The sequence below is a fragment of the Triturus cristatus genome, chromosome 2_2, assembly GCF_964204655.1.
Source record: "Triturus cristatus chromosome 2_2, aTriCri1.1, whole genome shotgun sequence".
Taxonomy (NCBI): Eukaryota; Metazoa; Chordata; class Amphibia; order Caudata; family Salamandridae; genus Triturus; species Triturus cristatus.
This window is the reverse complement of record NC_140582.1, coordinates 473,125,162-473,146,405: the sequence shown is the minus strand read 5'-3', so window position 1 is coordinate 473,146,405 and position 21,244 is coordinate 473,125,162. Positions and strand designations below refer to the sequence as shown.

General features: G+C 44.3%; 1 protein-coding gene across 1 annotated transcript in view; it reads left to right on the top strand.

The window, feature by feature from the left end:
• Window positions 1–19,049, top strand: part of QRFPR (pyroglutamylated RFamide peptide receptor) — a 633,745-nt gene extending 614,696 nt beyond the window's left edge. The window contains exon 6 of the mRNA XM_085641574.1: window positions 17,039–19,049. Coding sequence (XP_085497700.1) covers window positions 17,039–17,442 — 404 coding nt within the window. The 3' untranslated portion in view covers window positions 17,443–19,049. The remainder of the gene's footprint in view (window positions 1–17,038) is intronic.
• Window positions 19,050–21,244: the final 2,195 nt, after the last annotated feature.

Here is a 21,244-nt window from a genome sequence, read left to right as displayed (position 1 = left end):
TTAGACAAGGCTACAGGTCGAACGGGTGAGCGGAATTACCCCAAATTTGAAAGGGAGAAGGGTCTTGGTCTAGAAAGCACGCTTTTGTTTATTTGGTGTAAATTAATTCAGTAGTTTTTGAGAAGTATCGAAATTTACAGATATCGATATTTGGGAATTCAGCCATCTGATTGGCTGAGGCGTTACGAGCACGAGCTTGCTGGTGATTGGCTGTGAGCGGTGCGAGCGGTTGCAACTAGGAAGTGTTGGCTGCCATTTTGTGATTCCGTTGAAGTGAGTAAGGGGAAAAAAGGGAGAAAAAGTGGGAAAGAGGAGGGTAGGAGCGCTGTGAGGTTTGTAGGGTGGGTAGGGTGTGCTATAGAGGGAGTGCGAAGCAAATTGTTTATCCCTTCTTGTGTGAAAGTGCTGTTTTGCCCACTGTGAGATGGTGCTGAGGTGAGGTGCAGATACAGTCTGGGATGAAACCGTGCGTCTAAACTGTGAGCTGAGTGCTGTAAAGTGATGTACTCTGGGCGCTGTAGCATAGTGGGCGCTGTAGCATATCTGCGCAGGTGGTGTTAGTATGCGTTTAGAGTATAGCAGGAGAACGAAGCATAGTACTTAGTGGTATCGGTATGAAGACTCGGGGATGAAACTGTGAGTGTAAGTTGTGAGTGTATTGCTGTGAAGTGATGTGCTGTGGGCGCTGTAGGATACTGGCCGCTGTAGCACACCTGTGTAAGTAGTGTTAGTGTGCGTTTATTTTATACAGGGAGTGTGAAATGAACTACTCATCCCTATTGGTCTGAAGAGCGAAATGTAGTGTTTTAGGAAGCAGGAATAAAGGAATAATCGTGAAGAATATAATGCAGAATGTTGCAATGCCAGAGAAGGAAAATGGTAAAATGAGTTGTGTCTAAGAAAGTAGTTGTGTGTAATAAAGGGATGGAGTTTGAAAATTATATAGAAAGTGTCTTTATTTCAGTGCCATAATTGGACCCACTGGTGGAAGAGCTAGGGTATCAAGCTGATGCAAAGTTGAACCACTTCTGCTGTATTTGAACGTAAGCTCCGGCACCGGTAAATTGTATATTGCATGTTACAGTTGCATGTGAAATAAACAATAGCTATTATACTTGAATGACTCTACATTCTATAAAGAAAATAAAGGTAGGATATGATTAGTACATGTATCGTTTAAGTAAAAAAAGAAATAAAGAAATTGCAAAATGTAGTCTTCAAACTTTTTATGTACCTTGGCAGTGCTTTTTTGTAATAGAAAATTAACAACAGTAGAATAGTTAGCAATCTGTTGTACAGTAGATTCAATGTGGTGCATGTCAGAATTGGTACTAGTTCTACCCACATTGGAACTTTGAGGATGAATACAAACGTTTTGCTACTGAGAAGCACATTCGGTACCTTTCTAGTCAAACCGTACATTATTGTCATCAGCTGTTTCAAAAAAACATTCTTGTGTAGAGAGCTAAGGCATCGAGCTTAGACAAATGCCAATTGCTTCTGCTGTAGTCAAATCGAAGCTCCCGCATCAGTGAATTGCACATTTTATGTTACAGTTCTATGTGACCTACAGAATAGCTATTAGACATGAATAAATACATTGTATAATGAAAATAAAGGTAGTTTACGATTACCACACTGTGCCAACCAGTTCCTAAACAAAGTCGTCTTTTTACATTTTTATCGTGCGGTTCTGAGCAAAGGCTGACTTTGAGTAAAATTGTGTGAAAGGGCTTTGGGAATAACAGGCAGGCAGAGAGGTGTGTGCACAAAGAACAGACGTGGTTTCTAAATGGGTGTCGGGTTTAGGTTAATTTTTGAAGTAAATAGCGTATTAGCATAGGCCATACATCACCGATTCCTGGTTAGACTGGAGACGTAAGGGGGAATAATGAGGATAGAGTTCAAATGTCTGAGTATACCTAGAAAGTTATTATATCAAAGTAGTAGGATTGAAGTGTATTATAAAAAAATGTAAGGAAAAAGTAAAAAAAAGATGGAAGAAAATCAATTCAAGAATAATGTGAGTTTCTTACAAGTCTTGGAGATTCCAGTCCAGAAGTTCTTCAGCTGCTTGAGATGCGTAATGTTCCAAGAGGCTATTGTTGCCATCGTGTGAGAAAAGTGAAGCAATCCAATTCATATCCTCGAAGGGACAGTAATGTTCCTCGAATGTTGGAGTGATAATTTGAATGGGCAGGCAATCTGCGATGTTGGGAAAGGTCGCAAGTTGCAGGAGATCTTTCGCGGCTGCGCAGAAATCCCATTGCACTGCGATTCCTTTTTGCATTGCATTTGCCATTGCTCCACTGCCAGAACAATCACGTTCATGGTTTTCAAGATACTCCATTACCTGCTGGATATCTGGAGCGATTGTTGAGATGTTGCCAAGGCATACATCCATTCGCCAGTCGAATGGGCAAGTTTTGCAATCAAATGATGGTTGTACGCATATTGCATAAGTGTAGATAAATGTTATGTTGTAGCTAGCTCCGATAATAGATAGAGGCAGGTAACCGAAAAGGTTTTCTGTTTTTTTACAGTATTGATGAAGCTTGGTGTAGAGGCGTATTCTGTCAGACATAGCTGTTACTATAGAGAGCGTAGCCATTTGTAGAAGTAGAATTGGCAGTAGGATGGCCACAAAGAGAGTGAGAATTATGGGCACTGTTCCTGTTATTCCAGAGATGATTGAAAGAATGTCTGAATGTAGTCTGGTATTAAAAGAACAGTTTGAAAGCATGATCGAAGGCTGTCGGAGACCGTGTTAAAAAAGTGGGCCAGACCTTGAGTGTGTGAAAATTGTGTAACAATTCACAAAGTGTAATGGGAGACTCATATTCAAAAGGGAGTGTATTTTACTTGAAGTTCGTGGTATCTGCAGTCGATAAATTTCTTTTTCAGAAGTGACGGACACTTCTGTTGTGAACAAAAGCGCTTTCAGTTTGGTTTGTTAAATGAAATCTGTTTTCAAAGTAGGAATTGAAGGCCAAGTTGAAGTTTGGGAGTTAGTTTGTATGGGTGGGAATAGACATTGCCACAGGAATTTTGATTGAATTTTGATTTTTTTCAGTGAATTTCTATGGCTTTTTAAATGCTAATTCCTAACTATAACGTCTGTAAAACCTATGGTTTTTTCAGTGAAAAAAAATAAATATATATATATATATGCAATCAAAGTTCCCCTTGCGGTGGAGGCACACTCAGGATCATCGCTCAGGTCTCATGTGCATAGCCCCTTGAAATTTGCTGCTGACGCGTTTCAAGCATTACGCCCTTCCTCATGGGCAGCCTGTGAAGCAAAAGAATGGCGGTCAACAACTAGCGTTTTCCCTTGTTAGTTTTTATTATTCCTTGATTCAATAATTATGGTGCATTCTGGGGCTGGTAGTTGTATTGGGGTACCGCCAAACCATATATATATATATATATATATTTATTCACTGAAAAAACCATAGGTTTCAGGGGCTTTATAGTTAGCTGGACTTTTCACTCGTACAAAACCATTGAAATTCCCCCGTTATAGTTAGTTCAGCTAACTATAACTCACGTGCCCGCAATGTACTGCTGAAGACGTCACATATTAAATCACTCATGATTAGAATTACCTCCTCTGTAAGCCCCTAGTATATAATAGGGCAGGGGGGTTAAAACTACCTCTTAAAATGCGCCACAGGCCGTGTTTGCACAAGTCACCTCAGGCCCCATTCCCTCCCTTCCCCACTGTGTAAACATGCCCTGTGGCCGTTTTAAGTTGGGAGATTAAGTCCCCTTGAATCCTGAGGGTCCCTAGGGGCAAAATAGCCCACTAGGTATGTCCAGTAAGCGCCATTGCAGAGAGGTGTAAAAAGGGGCACCGCTTGCACCACCTCTCTGCAATGCAGCGTAGTGGCGCTTACTAGCCCACTAGGTACCTCCAGTAAGCGCCACAGAGCTGCATTGCAGGGAGATGTAAAAAGGGGCACAGCCTAGACCACCTCTCTGCAATGCAGCGGCACTTACTGGAAGCACCTGGTGGGCTAGTTGGCCCCCAGGGTCCCTCAGGATTGAAGATGAGTTATTTCCCCAGCATAAAACGTGCTACAGGGCGTGTTTGCACACGTCACTTCAGGCCCCGTCCCCTCCCTTCACCACTGTGTAAACATGCCCTGTGGCCGTTTTAAGTTGGGAGATTAAGTTCATTTGAATCCTGAGGGTCCCTAGGGTCCAACTAGCCCACTAGGTACCTCCAGTAAGCGCCAAAGAGCTGCGTTGCAGAGAGGTGTGAAAAGTGGCATGGCCTGGACCACCTCTCTGCAATGCAGCGCAGTGGCGCTTACTGGAAGCACCTGGTGGGCTAGTTAGCCCCCAGGGGCCCTCAGGATTGAAGGGAAATTATTTCCCCAACTTAAAACGCGCCATAGGGCGTGTTTGCACACATCACCTCAGGCCCCGTCCCCTCCCTTTCCCACTGTGTAAACACGCCCTGTGGCCGTTTAAAGTTGGGAGATTAAGCCCCCTTGAATCCTGAGGGTCCGTAGGGGCAAAATAGCCCACTAGGTATGTCTAGTAAGCGCCATTGCAGAGAGGTGTAAAAAGGGGCACCGCTTGCACCACCTCTCTGAAATGCAGCGTAGTGGCGCTTACTGGTAGCACCTGGTGGGCTAGTTGGCCCCCAGGGTCCCTCAGGATTGAAAGGGAATTATTTCCCCAACTTAAAACGTGCCACAGCATGTGTTTGCACACGTCACCTCAGGCCCCGTCCCCTCCCTTCACCACTGTGTAAACGCGCCCCGTGGCTGTTCTAAGCTGAGAGATTAAGTCCCCTTGAATCCTAAGGGACCCTAGGGTCAAACTAGCCCACTAGGTAGCTCCAGTAAGCACCACAGAGCTGCGTTGCAGAGAGGTGTAAAAAGGGGCGTGGCATCAGAACACCTGTCTGCAACACAGCTCCCTGATGCATACTGGAGATACCTGTTGGGCTTGTTGGCCCTCAGGGACCCTCAGTATTGAAGGGGAATAATTCCCCAACTTACAACTCGCCAGGGGCCGCGTTTGCAGAGTGCTGCAAGGAGGGGGCGTGGCCTCTGGCATGATGCCGGTCTTTTATTTATTTATTTTTTAAGAAGGGGGGCTGTGTGGCCCCCCTTCTTTTTCTTATTTATTGGCCCTGGGGACCCCATCCCCCAGGGCCTGCCCCCTAATTTTTTTTTAGAAAACAAAATTTGGAATGGGGTCGTGTGGCCCCCCTCCCGAGGCCTTGATCGGCCCCGGGGATCCCAAACCCCAGGGCATGGCCTTTTTTTTGTTTTTTTAAATCTTTAGGAGGGGGGCTGCGTTGCCCCCCTCCTCAGGCCACTTATAGCCCCGGGGACCCCATCCCTCGGGGCCGGCCTTTGTTTTTTAATATTTTTTTTTTAAATATATTTATAGAAACACCTAGGACATGCTGGACAAACCGTACATACCTATCACCATGACGATTTGCGTGATATTCATTAAAAGGCGACTATGTATACAATGAATCCACTTTGAATGTATTTACACCGCTAGTGAAGCTCTGACGTGTCTGACGCCCTACCGTGCCTAATTCTGGCGCCCCCGCTGGTGGGTACTCTCCAAGTAGACACCCATGTCATTTATTAATACAAACCTGGGTAGCTATTGATGGGCACATTTAATACACACGCACACCAAGCCATTCAAAGGGCATTTGTCAAAAATTCGACCAAAACTATGCAAGAAACCCCCCTCACAGTTAATAAAACACACATCTACCGCCGGATGTGTAATACTTTTTATTTTACTATCTGGAAAGGAGACGAACCTCACTTGAGAGTCACAGCGCACTCCTGGCTGAGCCCAATGCTGTGTTACACCCACCAGTGCCCGCCGAGTGCCACACACCTCTGTGTTGTATTCCACCAGCTAGTGCGTATGCTATGACACTCTCTAGTCTAGCCCATGTGCACTGTAACAGCACCCCGTGAATATGTCATTATACACTTGCCTTCGCACAGGTTATATTGCCCCATCTAATGTGCCTTCCTCGATGCTTATGTTAAAACGCACAGCGCTATGCCATACATATTGCAATCTGGGATCCATATCTTTGTCACAGTGCATATGCAACGTTTCCCTCCCCAGCACATATTTTATATTACAACTTTAGAGACTAGTTAGGTTACACAACACTGCCCTGTGCATATTACACTCCAAGGTGCATAACGCATAGCACGCGCTAGTGCCTGTGCTATCTCGCCCTCTCCAATGAATCTGTCATTGCGCACAATGTATTGCATATTATATTTCATGCCCCTGTTCATCTTATATCACACATTTTGGTGCATAGTTTATACAATACACTATATCTAGTTTTCATTTTCAATCGTGCTCTCAGGACTATATTCTATATAACACTGCTTTCACCTACCCTTTTCACGGGCATTACATTTTGCAATGGGGTGGAGGATCAGGGGGTGTTTCTGCCAAGTGAGCCCAGAGTCACAGTCACAAATGTCCTGTTCTTCCTGAATAAAAGTGAGATTATGCTGCATACTTGTTCATATTTTAAGTTGTTCGCACAGACACACATTTTAAAAACAATAAAGTTCCTAATATCCACCTTCTCTGAACAGTTAGCTTGCTGCCCCATCCACCTCCTCCCTATCCTCTGTTGTCTGAATCCATGGACTAGCCTCCTCCCTCCTGCCATGCATGGTCTGATGTGCTGCCACTGCCCCCATTAAGCATGATGTACCAGTCCACTCCTCCTGCCCTCCATTGCCCAATTCTATGACCCATCATTGACCTCCTACTTAGCCTCTGTGCTTAGCTTGCTGCCCCTATTCTCCTTCCCCCTGCTCTCCGATGTCTTTGTGCATGCCCCTGCTCCATCCTTTTTGCCCACCATGTTCCATGGACCTGCCACTCCTATCTACTCTGAGTGTTCTGTTGAGCTGCCACTCCCCTCCCACCTGCCTAGCATTGTCAGATGACTGTAACCTGTCCCTGCCACCTCCACCCTGCCTGTCAACATTCCATGCCCCTATCCCCTTCCTCCTGTCCTCATGGTCCATTTTACTGCCACACCCTTCTGCCCTCCCTGGTCTGTTGTGCTGCAACTGCTCCTCCTGCCTGCCCCGCGTGGTCTATTCTGAGGCCCCTTCCCCTGAAATCTCTTCTCTGTGCCCAGGTCCTGACCCTCCCTTCTATCCTCCATGGTCCTCCATGGTCCTTGTGCATGCCCCTGCACCCTCCTTCTTGCCCATCATAGCCATTGTGCTACCACTAACCCTCCCACTTGCCATGCATGGTCTTCTGTGCTGCCACGGCCCCTCCCACCTTGCCTGTGTGGTCAGCTAGCTGCCCCTGACCCCCTCACACCTTCCCTCCATGGTCTGTGTGTATGCCATCATAGTCTCACTGTTGCTCTCCATGGTGTGGCTTGCTTCTAGTGCCCATCCTGCCTGACCTCCATGGTCATCTTGCTGCTCCTGCCCTGCCCTGCCCCCTTGCCCCCAGCCCTCTGTTTCCATGTGCAGACCCCTATTCACTCCCTCCTGGCTTGTCTGTTCCATTGTAATGCCCCTGATCCGTCCCTCCTGCCCTTTATGGTCTGTTATGCTGTAGATTTCTCTCCTGTCATTGCCTCTTTCCCCTCTGTTCTCTGTTGTCCATGTGCATGGTCCTGTTCCCTCCCTATTGCTTTCTATGGATTGTTGTGCTGCACTCCTGTCCCGCATGCCCTGTGTGGTGTATTGTGCTGCTGCAAACCCTAAAGCCTGCCCTGTAGGGTCAGATTGGTGCACCTCTCCATGTCCCTCCTGTCCTCTGTTATCCAAGTCCATGTCCCTACCCCAATTCCTCCTGCCTACCATGATCCAATGTACCATACTTGTGAACATTTTTAACTTGGTAAGAGGGAGATTTTGAAAAGCAACTGGGGTATTGATTTTCCCCTTTGAGTTACATTGAAAAAGAGGAGATTGTAGACAGGAGACAGACCAAATAAAGCCCATTTGAGCTTAAAAACATTGGACGTTTCCTGGCTGAATCGGGTCTGTTGGCATGTATGGTTGTACTACCACTGCCTCTTCCTTCTGCTCACAATGGTCTATTATATTGCCACAGCCTCTCTTGCCAGTCCTGTATTGTTGGTTTGTTTCCCCTGCCCCCGTTTCCACACCCTCCATAGTCTGTTGGGCTGCCACTGCCCTTCCTGCCTGCCCAGTGTGGTCAAATTGTTGCCTCTGCACCCTCCTACCTGCCTTCAATTTTCAGAGTCCATGCCCCTGGCCTCTGCTTCTCAACAGTATCCTAATGAATAACTAGATTGTTAACATTCTATATTTATTACGAAAGTGTGTAACGCCTGACATCTTGATGTAATCAAAACTGTAATACCTAGAGCATTTCCTTTAGAAATTACATATATGAGAGGGTCTTATTTGCAACAAAATTATGGTTAGTGCTCTAAAAATCTAAAATGAGGACATATTTTCTGAGTTTTCAAATAGCGGCAAAGCACTTTTAAATTATTTGTTATCTTTATGTTTTTTTATCCAGTTGACCACTTGATTAAATGTTGCACATAGGGGAGAGGATGTGGTGTTACTTCCAGAGCTGCAGACTTTGCAACTGGGGAACTAAGTTGGAGTTTCTGCTTCAGCTCGACATTCTGTGATTCTGGTCAAATCACTTAATCTCCCCATGTCTACAAGCAAAATGAATTTGTTCTTGTGTGATGTAACCAATGCTCATGTAAAGCACTCCAATACCTGACAAGTCTGCACTATATAAAATTACAAAAACATAAAAAATAAAAAGTGTTTTGCACACTGTCATTGGGCTACATGTGGGCTACATCTGGGTGATATTTGTGCTGCATTTGTGCTCTTGTCTCTGGTGGCTATCCTGGGAGATTTATTTGTTATGAAGTTTCCTAATTTCCTCATTTACTGCAGTCTCCTCAGTAGGAAATGCTGTCAGTTTTTTACTTTGAGTCCTTCAAGAAGGTATTCAGATATGTCACACATTTGCCATAAATTCTGAATGTTAGCACTCTAGTTGCTCATTAGGTCACTGTAGTAAAGCTACTGCTCACCACGGACGTCTGCTGATGGTATTAAAAGTGCATGTTTCAGTCTGCATGTCAGAATTTTTTAATGAAATAGAAGAGGATTTGAGAAGTCACTCAAAATGTGCCTTAATTTTTCTTTCTTCAGCACTAATCATAATTTCTATGGCAAAATGAACCCCCTCATTGTGTTCCTTTTTAAATTAAATGTCTTAAGTATTACTAGTTTATTCCAATCAAGATGGCTTTAGGTGTGCCATACTTTTGTCATAAGTAAGACAGTAAGCGCTCTAGTTGTTCTTAAGGACACTCTGGGACATTCTGTCATTGGGCTATACTTGGGCTACATCTGGGTGATATTTGTGCTACATTTGGGCTCTTTTTTCTCCGGTGGCCATCTTGGGAGACTTATTTGTTATGAAGTTTCCTAATTTCCTCATTTACTGCAGTCTCCTCAGTAGGAAATACTTTCAGTTTTTTACTTTGTTCCATCAAGAAGGCATTCAGATGTGTCACACATTTGCCATAAATTCTGAATGTTAGCACTCTAGTTGCTCATTAGATCACTGTAGTAAAGCTACTGCTCACCAGGGAAGTCTGCTGCTGGTATTGAAAGTGCATGTTTCAGTCTGTATGTCAGAATTTTTTAATGAAATAGAAGAGGATTTGAGAAGTCACTCAAAATGTGCCCTCATTTTTCTTTCTGCAGCACTAATCATACTTTCTATGGGAAAATGACCCCCTCATTTTGTTCATTTTTCAATTAAATGTTTTAAGAGTTACCACTTTATTCCAATCAAGATGGCTTCAGGTGTGCAATACGTTTGTCATAAGTAGTACTGTTAGCGCTCTAGTTGTTCTTTAGAACACTCTGGGAAGCTGTAGTAGAACACAAAGGAATCAACTGACAGTCTTTGCCCTTGTTGGATGTACATGTTTTACTGAGAATGTCAGACTTCATTCTCACATGACTGAGAAAGATAATGTAAAATTACAGAAAATATGCTCTCAGTTTAGCTTATAGATCACCTTCCAAACCTCTGTGGGAAAAGCATGAGAAAATAGTTTCTCTCAAACATGATTTATGATATCCCAGCAGAAGGCTTTTTCACATGGTAAAATCACCTTAGAACACACCACAGCTCCTAAAATGAGTATGGTACCATCAACAAATGATTTATAATGTAACTAAAGTCTTAAAACCTTCTATTAACTGCAATGCTTTTTAATGTGCTGCTATCATGTATATTGGTCCCAATATGGCTGCCAACACTTCTTGGATGAAGTGCTGACAGCCAATCAGATCTCACGATGAGATGTGTGGTTAGGCTCCACCCAGATATATGTGATTTTACTTTTGATTTTCTCAGAAAATACTGAACGGATTTACACCATTGAACCAAAAGGCATGACTCTGAGCCAAGGGCTACCTTTTTGCCAAATTTGGTGTAATTCCGTTCAGCAGTTCGGGCTGTGGCTGCGATTAAAGGTTCCTATGGAGGAGTGCATGGGGAAAACACGTTTTGGGACCCCCCTTTTTTCTCTGCCCCCACTTGACGAATCACCCGAGACTTTCAGGATAGGAGCGGACCGGAGCGCCCCACCAGTTTTGAAAATTTTGCGAAGATTCGTCAACCGGTGCCAAAGTTATTCCAAATAGAATGTTGCGGATTTCTTATGGATAATAGGTCCTAACTATAACTACCTACTGGCGACCACCAGTAGGTAATAAAACATACTGGTGATAGCCAGTAGGTAGTTATAGTTAGGACCAAGGTTTTCATGGGAGAAGTGTTTTTTGTTTTGCCAGTAATTTTAGTGCCCCTTGATGAATCACCACAACAGTATCCAAAAGCTTCCCCTTTTTAGTTCAGCTGCTGTGTTCAATGTGTTGGGGTAATCTGTCAAGCAGCGGCCAAGACAAAAGAGTGGTCCCAAAATGCTTTTTCCCCATGTAAAGTCAATAGGGATTTTTCATTTGTTGAACACAACTACAGCCTGAACTGCTGAACAGAATTACACCATATTTGGCAGAAAGTTAGATGTAGGTTCTGAAAGCGTGCTTTTTATGATTGGGCGTAAATCCGTTCAGTAGGTTTTGAGATATCTCTCTTTAGAAAACCATAGATATCTGGAGATACGAGTCCTTGCAGTAGGCTCACGAATCCTACTAAAATTTGATTGGCTACCAACAGTTCAACCAGAAAGCATTGGCAGCCATCTTGGGACTCAGCTTGAAGCAGAGTCCCTAAAAAATAGTTTTAAAAAAGAAAAGGGGGCAGGGTAGCAATACCCTGACTCCCCAGATATGGTGTTGGGGTCCCATGGTGATCCTGCCTGGATTAAAAAGCGGTATTTTATCATTTTACCGCAGACTCACAGGTAGATCTGCGAATTCGCTGCAAAATGTTAATAAAAAACATGTGGGATCCCACATATATTTTTTTAAAGCCCATGGTAGAAAAATCTTGGGGGCATATGATAAAAATAAAGGAGGAGGGCACATAGGGCCCCCCTCCTTGGGCTTTTGAAAGCCTCGGGGAACGCCACTTCCCCAGGGCAGTAATTTCATTATATGCAGGGGAGCCCCAGGGACCCACATCTCCCCGGGGCACAAGTGTAGTAATACAATAATGCGAGGTAGGCCCTGTGGCCTCCCCACAACCCTTGGGACTGTTAACTCCCCAGAGCAGTGTTTTAATTATATGCGGGGGAGCCTTGCTTCTCCCCTACTGCCCCAGGGACAGCCTACTCCCCAAGGCACAGTTCCATACAAATGTGGGGGCCCACTTGGCCACCCCACTGCCCCAGGGACCACCACCTCCCTGGGGCACATATATTTATTATTTAAAAAGAAAATGCAGGGGAAGCCCTATGCCTATCCCGTAGCCCTGGGGACTGCCACCTACCCGGGGCTAAAATAAATAAGTGGGGGGCACCAGCTCCCGATGCAGCCCCAAGGACCGCCACCTCCCCGGCGCAGAAATATTATAATGAAGGGGGTCCATTTCTGACCCCTGGCCCCAAGGACCACCACTTCCCCGGGGCAGAACAAAATATGGGAGGGGGCCCAGGGTACCACCATCCCCCAGCCTCGGCTTCACCCCGGGACATTGCAGCTTGCTATGGCATGGCAAGAGCACCGCACCCACCATGTCATATTAAACTGTGTGTTTGCTATGAGCAAGCAAGAGCATTTTGTTCTTGCTTGCTCAAAGTGGAGCACACTTAGCATCTTACACACAGGGAGCTGCTTGTCAGCAGCTCCCTGTGTGTAAAAAGCAATGCCGGCTCCAGCAGGACACAGGGAGCCGGTGGGGTCTGTGTAGGCCTTCAGGCTTCCCTCACGGTCCCCAACAGAGAGGCTTGGCCCCAAGGGATGGGGTCTCCGGGGCAGTAACGGCCTGGGGAGGGGGGCCACGTGGGCCCCCTCCTGATTTGAAAAGAAATTATGAAGGCCTGGCCCCCTAGGATGGGGTCCCCGTGGCAAAAATTGGCCTATGGAGAGGCCACGTGGCTTCCCTCCTATGTAAATAAAAATAATACAAATAAAATAAAGGGCAAGCCCTGGGGGATGACGTCCCAGGCCAAAATTGTCCCATGGAGGGGGGCCACACAGCCCCCCTTCCTTTAATAAAAAAGAACATTTTAAAAAAAAGAAATGCCGGGTCCCTGGGGATGGGGTCCCAAGGGCCTTAATCAGCCCAGGAAGGGAGGCCACGCGGCACCCCCCATTTTTTAAGAAGACTGGCCCTGGGGTTTGGGTCCCCAGTGCTGAAATATGCCCATGGAGGGGATCTGGGTAGGCCTTCTTCCCGGCAAGTTCCTGAAGGCCACACCGCTTTCACCACCACTTTGCAAACTCATGTTCATAGGGGCATGGCCTCTGACAACATCTCAGCAATCCAGCTGTGTGGGTCTTCCTGGAGGTGAGGGGAGGGTTAGTTGCCCCCCCAAGGACCCTCAGGTGCCAAGGGGACTTCATCCCCCAACTAGTAGTGAATCAGGAGGTGCGTGTGCACAGTGGCTGAGAAAGGGGGAATGGTCACCGAACTCCTCTCAGCAAATCCACTGTGTGGTATATAGTAGAGCTAACAGGAGGGGTAGCTGGTACCCTAGAACCCTCTAGAGCCAAGGGGACTTCATCCCCCAACTAGTAGTGTGCCAGGAGGCATGTTTGCACAGTGGTGGAGAAAGGGGGCGTGGCCTCCAACAACCTCACAGCAGTCCTGTTGTGTGGGACTTATTGGAGGTGAAAGGAGGGGTTATTGGCCTCCAAATACGTCATTTGGGCCAGCTGCCCTTCCTGTTACCTCCAATAAGTCCCACACAGCTGGATTGCTAAGATGTCTCCACAGGCCACGCTCCCTTTATCTGCCACTCTGTAAACCCGGCTCGTGGTGCACTTAGGGGCCAAGAAGCCCTCCTGGTACCTCCTGTAAGTCCTACACAGCGGGATTCCTGAGAGCTGGTTGAAGTCCCAGACCCCTTTCTCCACCACTCTGCAAACGAAATACCTTAGAAATTCACTGGGAAAAAAACCAAAGGATGCAGTGTTGTTATCTTTAGGAAATGGAATAAATAAGTCTTTAGAAATTCACTGAAGAAAACAAAGGTTATAGGGATGTTATAGTTAGGGTCAGATTTCACTCCTGTAAAACCAGTGAAATTCAGCAGATATAGTTACCTGAGCTTACTATAACTTACGCCCAAGAAATGCACTGCTTATGACTTCACATATCACATCACTCATGACATTGTCAGTAACATCACTGATGACATCACTCATGACATCTCAAATTAAGCTATAGTTACTTTAAAGCAGAAGTTATAGGTACAAAAGATTATTCATATTTGAATTTGTAAAAACTCATGGTTACCCAAAATCCCTGCCCAGTGCTAGCACATACAGATTAGAAAGGACACCATCAGATAATTTAAAAAGTCAGGTCTTCACCTTCTTTTAAAAAGCTTTAAGGAGGTGCCAGTTCTAACTCTGACTGGAAGCACATTCCATATTTAATGGGGCCTAAAAATTTGAATAAGTGACACCTCTGCCTCACCAAATTCACCTGAGAAGGGATCATAAGACCCAGACTGCATGAATGTAGCGAGTGGTTAGAGACATATGGGGGGGGGGCAGGCTGTTTCTATAATTAGGAGCCTTCTGAGCCATAGCCCTATACTTAAAGCACACAGTTTTGAACTTGACCTCTGTCTCAATGGGCAGCCAGTGAAGCTCACGCAAATCGGTTGAAACTGCACCTTACCAATGTACATGGCATAGAAGCCAGGCAGCATAATCTCCACAACCTACAGTCTGCCCAAAAGAGACTTTGAGGCTTCCAGGTATAGAACCTTTCATAGTCCAGGCTTGATGTTATTAGTCCATGCAGTTCTTTGAGTGGGAACAGGAAGAAGCCATAGGACTTTACACTTTATTAATCTGGGAATCCATCCTGAGTTTACTGCCCAAGAAATAGCACAGATATTTTACCACCTGTTTAGGAATAAGGACAGGGCATGATACCTCAGGCCCTCCCAACAGATCCCCGAGCTGAGGTTGGTTGGCCACCACCAAAACCTCAGTTTTACTGATGTTCAGCTTTAAACAGTTGCCTTTCATGCAAGGGCCACTGCTTTTAATCAGGGCCTCAAATCAGCACCGTAGTAGAGTAGAAGACAGCGAAAAAATTGTTTGGGTGTCATCAGCATTGGAAAACAAGGTAATGCCAAATGCTTCTACAATCTCAACTAAAGTTCAAACACAGTCATTAAAGACTGTGGGACACATAAAATAACACTGGGGAACCCCAAATGGCATATTTCAAACTGGGGAGATGAAAGAACTAGAGGACTTCTGAAAGGTGTGATCCTGTAGAAAGGAGCAAATTCATCGTAGGCCAAGACCTCTAATACCACTATCAGCTAAATGATGGAGGAGAATTGAATGGGACTCATGGTTGAAAGCTGCACTGCGATCCAAAAGAATCAATGCAGCAGTGCCTCCAGTATCAAGAGTCGCTCTAAGATGTTCCATGACACCTAGCAAAGCTGATTCAATGCTGTGGCCCGACCTAAAACCAAATTGTGAACCATGGAGGAAATGTTGAAGTTCCAGATGAGATGCAACCTGAGAATTGATATGTTTACCTGCAGTTGGGTTAGAGCCAGAAGAAATGAGATGGGGTAAACATTTCTGAACTGCAGAAGTCAAGTATAGGTTTTGTTTCTCAGAGGCAGGAACCATAGCTTGTGACATGGACATGTTGGGAAGACGCAGCCAAATAGGAGAGAGCAATTTGTGACTGAGTTTAAGAATCCAAGTGGGTGCAGGGTTGGAAGGTGCCCCCGATTTGATTGAGTTCATCAGAGGCTCAACATTTTCAGAAGCAAGTAAAGTAAAAGACTCCAAGGTAGCAAGACTTATGTTTTGTTTCCCCGCCCTTCCAGAGGGAGGATGCAAAAAACAAAGACCAAACCTACTCCACACAACCCAAAGGCTGTGTGCAGTGAAGGGTTTGCAGCCTGCCGGGTGTTAGGTGCTTTTGGGGTGGGTTGGCCACAGGGCCTGGCCAGAGGCCAGGTCCTTTGGCATGGCCGTCCACAGAGCAGTGTTGGCTGCCTGCCGGGGGGGTCGGCCAACTTCTTGCTGCCATGCGTAGCATAGGCTTTGCTGCCTGCAGTGGGTTTGAAGCAGGGACTGGATTCAGGACTACGAGACCCCCCCAAGAAGCTTCATTATGTGGGGCAAGTGTCCACTTTGCACAGTCTATGCTGAGGGCGCAGATTGTGCCTAGAGCCAAATCCTTTGAGAGACCTAAACCCCTTAAGTTGGTAAGTCCTTACTATGCACAGCCTGCCCTATCTGCACTGCTTTTTATGGAGACCCACTCCCTCCACATACTCAAGCCTCCTTACATAACGAAGAGACTACTACATACAGTTAGGTATGTTAGTAGCATTTTTCTTATGTTAAAAAAAACATAGAAATTCCCGAAAAAACAACGGCAATAGTGAGGTTATATTTAGGTCAAAATGTCAGTTAAAAATACAATTTTAAACAAAATAAACACTGACATTTACTAGTTATAGTTGACTGAGTGAACTATAACTTGCACCCCCACCATGGACTGCTTAAGACCTCACATATTACATAGTTCATGACATGTTCAATGACCTCATTCATAACATCACTTATGTCATATGTCTATATGATCAAAAGAGGCACACTGGTATTGGGGCCTGACTGGCTTGGAAGACAACAGAAGGACCCTGCCAAGGTATCAGCTAACATTTGCCTGTGACAGGCCTCTATGAAGTGTTCCCAAGTGCCATATGAAAAGCTCTAGCAAGCCTGTCAAGCAGAATGTTACACCGTCTGACAGTATCCATGTTCACCAATATGAACTTTTTGGAAAAATGTGGCGCAACTAATTTACATTAATAGCCTTACATATAAATCATATTAAACTTGTTTCATTCTCAATCATCCTAATTCAGCAGTTAAGTATTGGATCCATCATAACAAAAATTTATCTTCTTCATTATTTACTCACACACTACCCTTTGTGATTTTAGGAATTGCTCCTTCTATATGTTTGCTCTTTATTCTTCCATCTTTTATTTAATCATAGATTGCAGGTACATATTGTAAAGCCATTTTTATTCTGGCTTGGCTATCTTTGGATTTATTAACTCAAGGCCAGTATTTTAGGTTTCCTTATTATGTGCTCACAACCCCGTAGTGATGTCGGCGTGCAACCTTGTTTTTTTTCTTTCTATGTTGGAAAATTTGCTCACAATAATGCTTATCTCTTTACCACACAATAACAGATTGACACATAGCACACGGCTTAAGGCAACGTTTTTTGAATACAGTGCTCATAACCCTTTCGAACATCTTTGCCTCCTTTCAAAAAGTATTTTGTTGTTTAAGTTCCTGCATGCTTGTGTTAACAATTGCCTCCTTTTTTCCAGGTAATTTTGAAAAGGAATATGATGACGTCACAATCAAAATGACTTTCGCCATCGTACAAATCATTGGATTTTTCAATTCTATCTGCAACCCGATCGTATATGCCTTTATGAATGAAAACTTCAAGAAGAATTTCCTGTCTGCCATATGCTTTTGTATAATGAAGGAAACCCCATCTCCATCCCGGCGACTTGGGAACTCGGGCATTACCCTGATTCAGCAAAAAGCAAGTTTCTCCCGCAGAGATCACAGTAGCACAGAAGAGTCGCGGAGAGAGGCTTTCAGTGACGGCAACATCGAAGTCAAGTTCTGCGAACAGCCAGTGCCCAAGCGGAACGCAAAAAGGCACCTTCATCTTTTCTCTTCAGAACTTACTGTTCACTCTGCACTTGGAAGCGGCCATTAGAAGCCATCGAAGCTGGGCTTTGATAATGCTCCATTAAATGGGTTTTAGGTCATTGTGTCTCCTTCTGTCCCTACAAAGCGGCAAAGCGCTCGAGTGCTAGACGCCGTCCTGGAGATTCAAGGTGATTATAGGAAAAAGCGCTGTCTGTCTCTCTTTGTGTTGGGGCTACAGGAGATCAAAGCACCCTCATGTGCCCGTCTGAGACTTTCCGGCAGGAGATCACAAAAAACAGCCTTGAAATGTGTTCCAGTGTCTCACATGGTTATTATTTTTGACAGGGAGGTGCGTATTGTGACCAGTGACAATTTGCGGCACATACTGTCTGATCAACAAATTGTTAATAAAATTGTTCTGAAAACTGCAGACTCGGACACATCGAGCGCCTTGCCATTTGTCAGCATTGCTGTGGGGTCCTATAACTTTTCAGTCTCACGCGGCTAAGAGAAATGGTCAGCAGCCCTGTTGAAGGAGGGAGTCTTCTTTTAAGGGCGCGATCGTTCAAAGTAACACAGAAATTATAAAAATGAATTATTGTCATCAAAATCGCAATTCTCCTGGGACCCTTCAGAATTGAAGGAAAATGCCAAAGCAGGGCTGTTTTTAAGGGTGCAGGCATACAATTCTTGGATGTCTGTATTTTATAGGCTAGTACCCCGAAGTGCTGCCAGGTTGAATGTGCTATTTTAAACAAGGGCACTCATTTGCCAATTTGATGTCATTAGTACCAAAAGATAACCTACGTTTCAGTTAATTCAGGCTAAAACAAGTGCATTTATTCGCCAATTGGGTGTCATTTGTACCAAAAATAATCTACGTTTCGTTTGATGCAGGCTAAAATAAGTGCATTTCTTCGGCAATGTGTTGTCATTTGTGCCAAAACATAATCTACATTTTATGGTAAATGCAGGCTAAAAGATCAATTTAGAAACACTTTAAAACGTTAGCGCACGCAGCCTCAGTTAACATCTGTGACTACCACGTGTTTAGATTGGATTTTCTTTCTGTGAAACGTGAAAAGATGCAGGTTTTTACATTCGCGCTGAATGATTGTTGTGGATGTGCAGTTTATCGTTTTGCAGTTTGTCGCTTTAAGAGTCCTGAATTCTAAGATGTGAAATAATTGCAGACTGAAATTAATCTACACACCAGTAGATGTATTGGGGAGAGATGGCGTCAGGGTCAGAGATTCACTAGAGAGGGATTTTAATGGATGCGCAGACATGCACAACAAAATTAATTGTTACATGACCCCAGAGACTGCAATAGCAAATTTAAGTAAACTATGAAATCCTTCCTTCACAATACCTAAGTAATGCCATTCGTATTTTGTGGGATTGTACGGGCAGAGTACTTACTCATTCATAGGTTTTTACATCACCTTCCAGTACAAGAAAAACCTGTGATGGTGCTACACAAATTAACAAGAACCCATTTGCTATGACGGCACTGTTTTGTGAATGGTTTTAAATGCGGTGTGCTAATGCTAATTAATATTTCAAGATGACATGAAATACTTTGATATACTTCGTTATAAGAACAGAATGCAAAAAAACAGGTTTTCGTCTTTAAATTGTGATGCTTTAAAAATAATAAAACCATTTTGACTCAAAATAAGGTGAGACTCCCACTATCCACTGTTTATAGTTCTCATGGCCATTGTGTATCTGAATGGCCAACTAGAGGTTAAAACCGTTGTCCCGAAATCTACCGTATCTCAAAGCCCTGGCTGTATTTATTCAGACTGTTCTGAAGCAAGTAGGGGTCACTTTGACAAACTCGTGACTCAGTTTAATAGAACAAATGAGTAAAACAAAATCTATATATGAATGCCTCATTAGGATGGAACTACCCGTCTTTTCAAAAGGTGTCGTTCGATTTCAAGTGACAAAATAATAAAACATAATGTGTCATTTTCATAAATGTAGAGCCCACCAATATTTCCGAGAGAAAGACTGGACTTCAGAAACAGGTAAGTGCACCTAAAAGACTGTGGTCCTCTGGATCAGAAATGAAAAGAGATATCTGGGGCAAGAGAGAGTTTGACTCTTCAAAGAAGGTCTCATTCTCAGAGTGCTAACAAAGGATGCACATTTTAGATGTGAGAACAGACAATTCTGTGCCCACCGTTACTCTTCTCATGAGAGTGGACAGTTAAAAGCTTTCACAAACTCCATGTCTGTTAAAGCCACTGTACCTCAGGCGCATACACACACACTTATGAGAAAATGTTGGTGTGCAGAGCTGTACCAAATTTGGCTGCGCTGCACTCTGACATAGGGATGCACCGTATTCACAAGAATACGGTGAACCCCTGCGTTTTTCCTAGCATTGGGGCTAAATGTAGCTGCCCAGCACCAACAAAGGCACCCTTGCACCTCGCGTTGCAGGGAATATGGGGAGAGGATGTAGCCTTATGGCTAGAGCGATCGACCTCGAAGCTGGGGAATTGGGGGTCAAGTCTCGGCAACGACTCTCAGCATCCTGTGATTCTCGGCAAATCACTTAATCTCCCCATGCCTAACAAAAATGAATGTGTCCATCTGTAACAAAACTGGTGCTCATGTAAAGCGCTCTGATACCTGATATCCTCAGGTCTAGTTCACGCTATATAAAAGTCTAAAAAAAAAAAAATTGTTTATGTGCAGGAAGTTGTCCCTTCCTGTACATAAACCATCACTAATGGCAATTTGTTACTCCTATGTGCGCTGCAGAGAGCAGTACACATAGTAGTAGCAAATCACCATTATTTATTGATTGTTTATGTGCAGGTAGGAACATTTTCCTGCACATTAACCATTATTAATGGCATTTTTCTCTTTCTATGTGCGCTGGAGAATGCAGCACACATGGAAAAAGCAAAACCAAGTAGTTTGCCTCGTATTGTCATTCTAACACCAGCTCTTGCATGGCATTAGTTTTTGGCGTTGCCTTAGATGTGAAACCTCCTTGGAAATCAAAGGCAATGGGTATTGCGGTGGAATGCCCACAGCAACACCCATTAAACTCCTCTTTCACGCTAATTGAGGTCTGTAAAGGGGACTTATTTACAGGGCTACGTTAAAGCACAATATTTGGCTTAATGCTGCTTTGTAAATATGAAGAAGGACATATTGGCACCAGAACGTCACTGAAACTGATGTTCTGGTGTCAATATCCCCTTGTAAATATACCCCAGTGTCCGCAGGCCAAGATTCAAACTTGCGGCAGGGAGATCTCTCAGCAGGCACTGAGCTCACCAACAAAGTGCTTCTTATTCTGGTTGTTACCTGGGAGTGACAGTAGTAATACATTTATTGTATGATTAATTAAAACCTTAACAATTTAGAGCATTGGACAGGAATTAAAAAGTGATCAGTTCAAGGAAACAAGTGATATAAAAATCACTCAGCTCATTCATTTATCTCTCCAACCTTTTGCTCCTCCAGGTTGAACACAAAAACAGCTGACCATCGAGTATGATTTCCCTGTAATGCTCAAACATCTTTCTGTTCTGTGCTCTGTCCAGCCTGGACCCTGTTCTTTTAAGATCCCTCACTGCTGATTGCTTTGCTAGGGCCATCATTGGGGCACCCAGTTTGGATCGCCGTTTAGCTTTGGCAAGAATCAAGCTGTCTGTTCACCCTAGTTCACTACCGAATTGAGCGCAGTTTCTAGATTATTCCTGACCAGAAAGCTATGTTTAAAACCTGATATATGACCCACTAGCCAGGCCCAGATGTTTGCTGTAGAGCCAGTTAAAGTAAACATCTTGTAATTCGCTTTTGCTTAAATTAGCAAAATATTGGGAAAACTTTGCAAAATA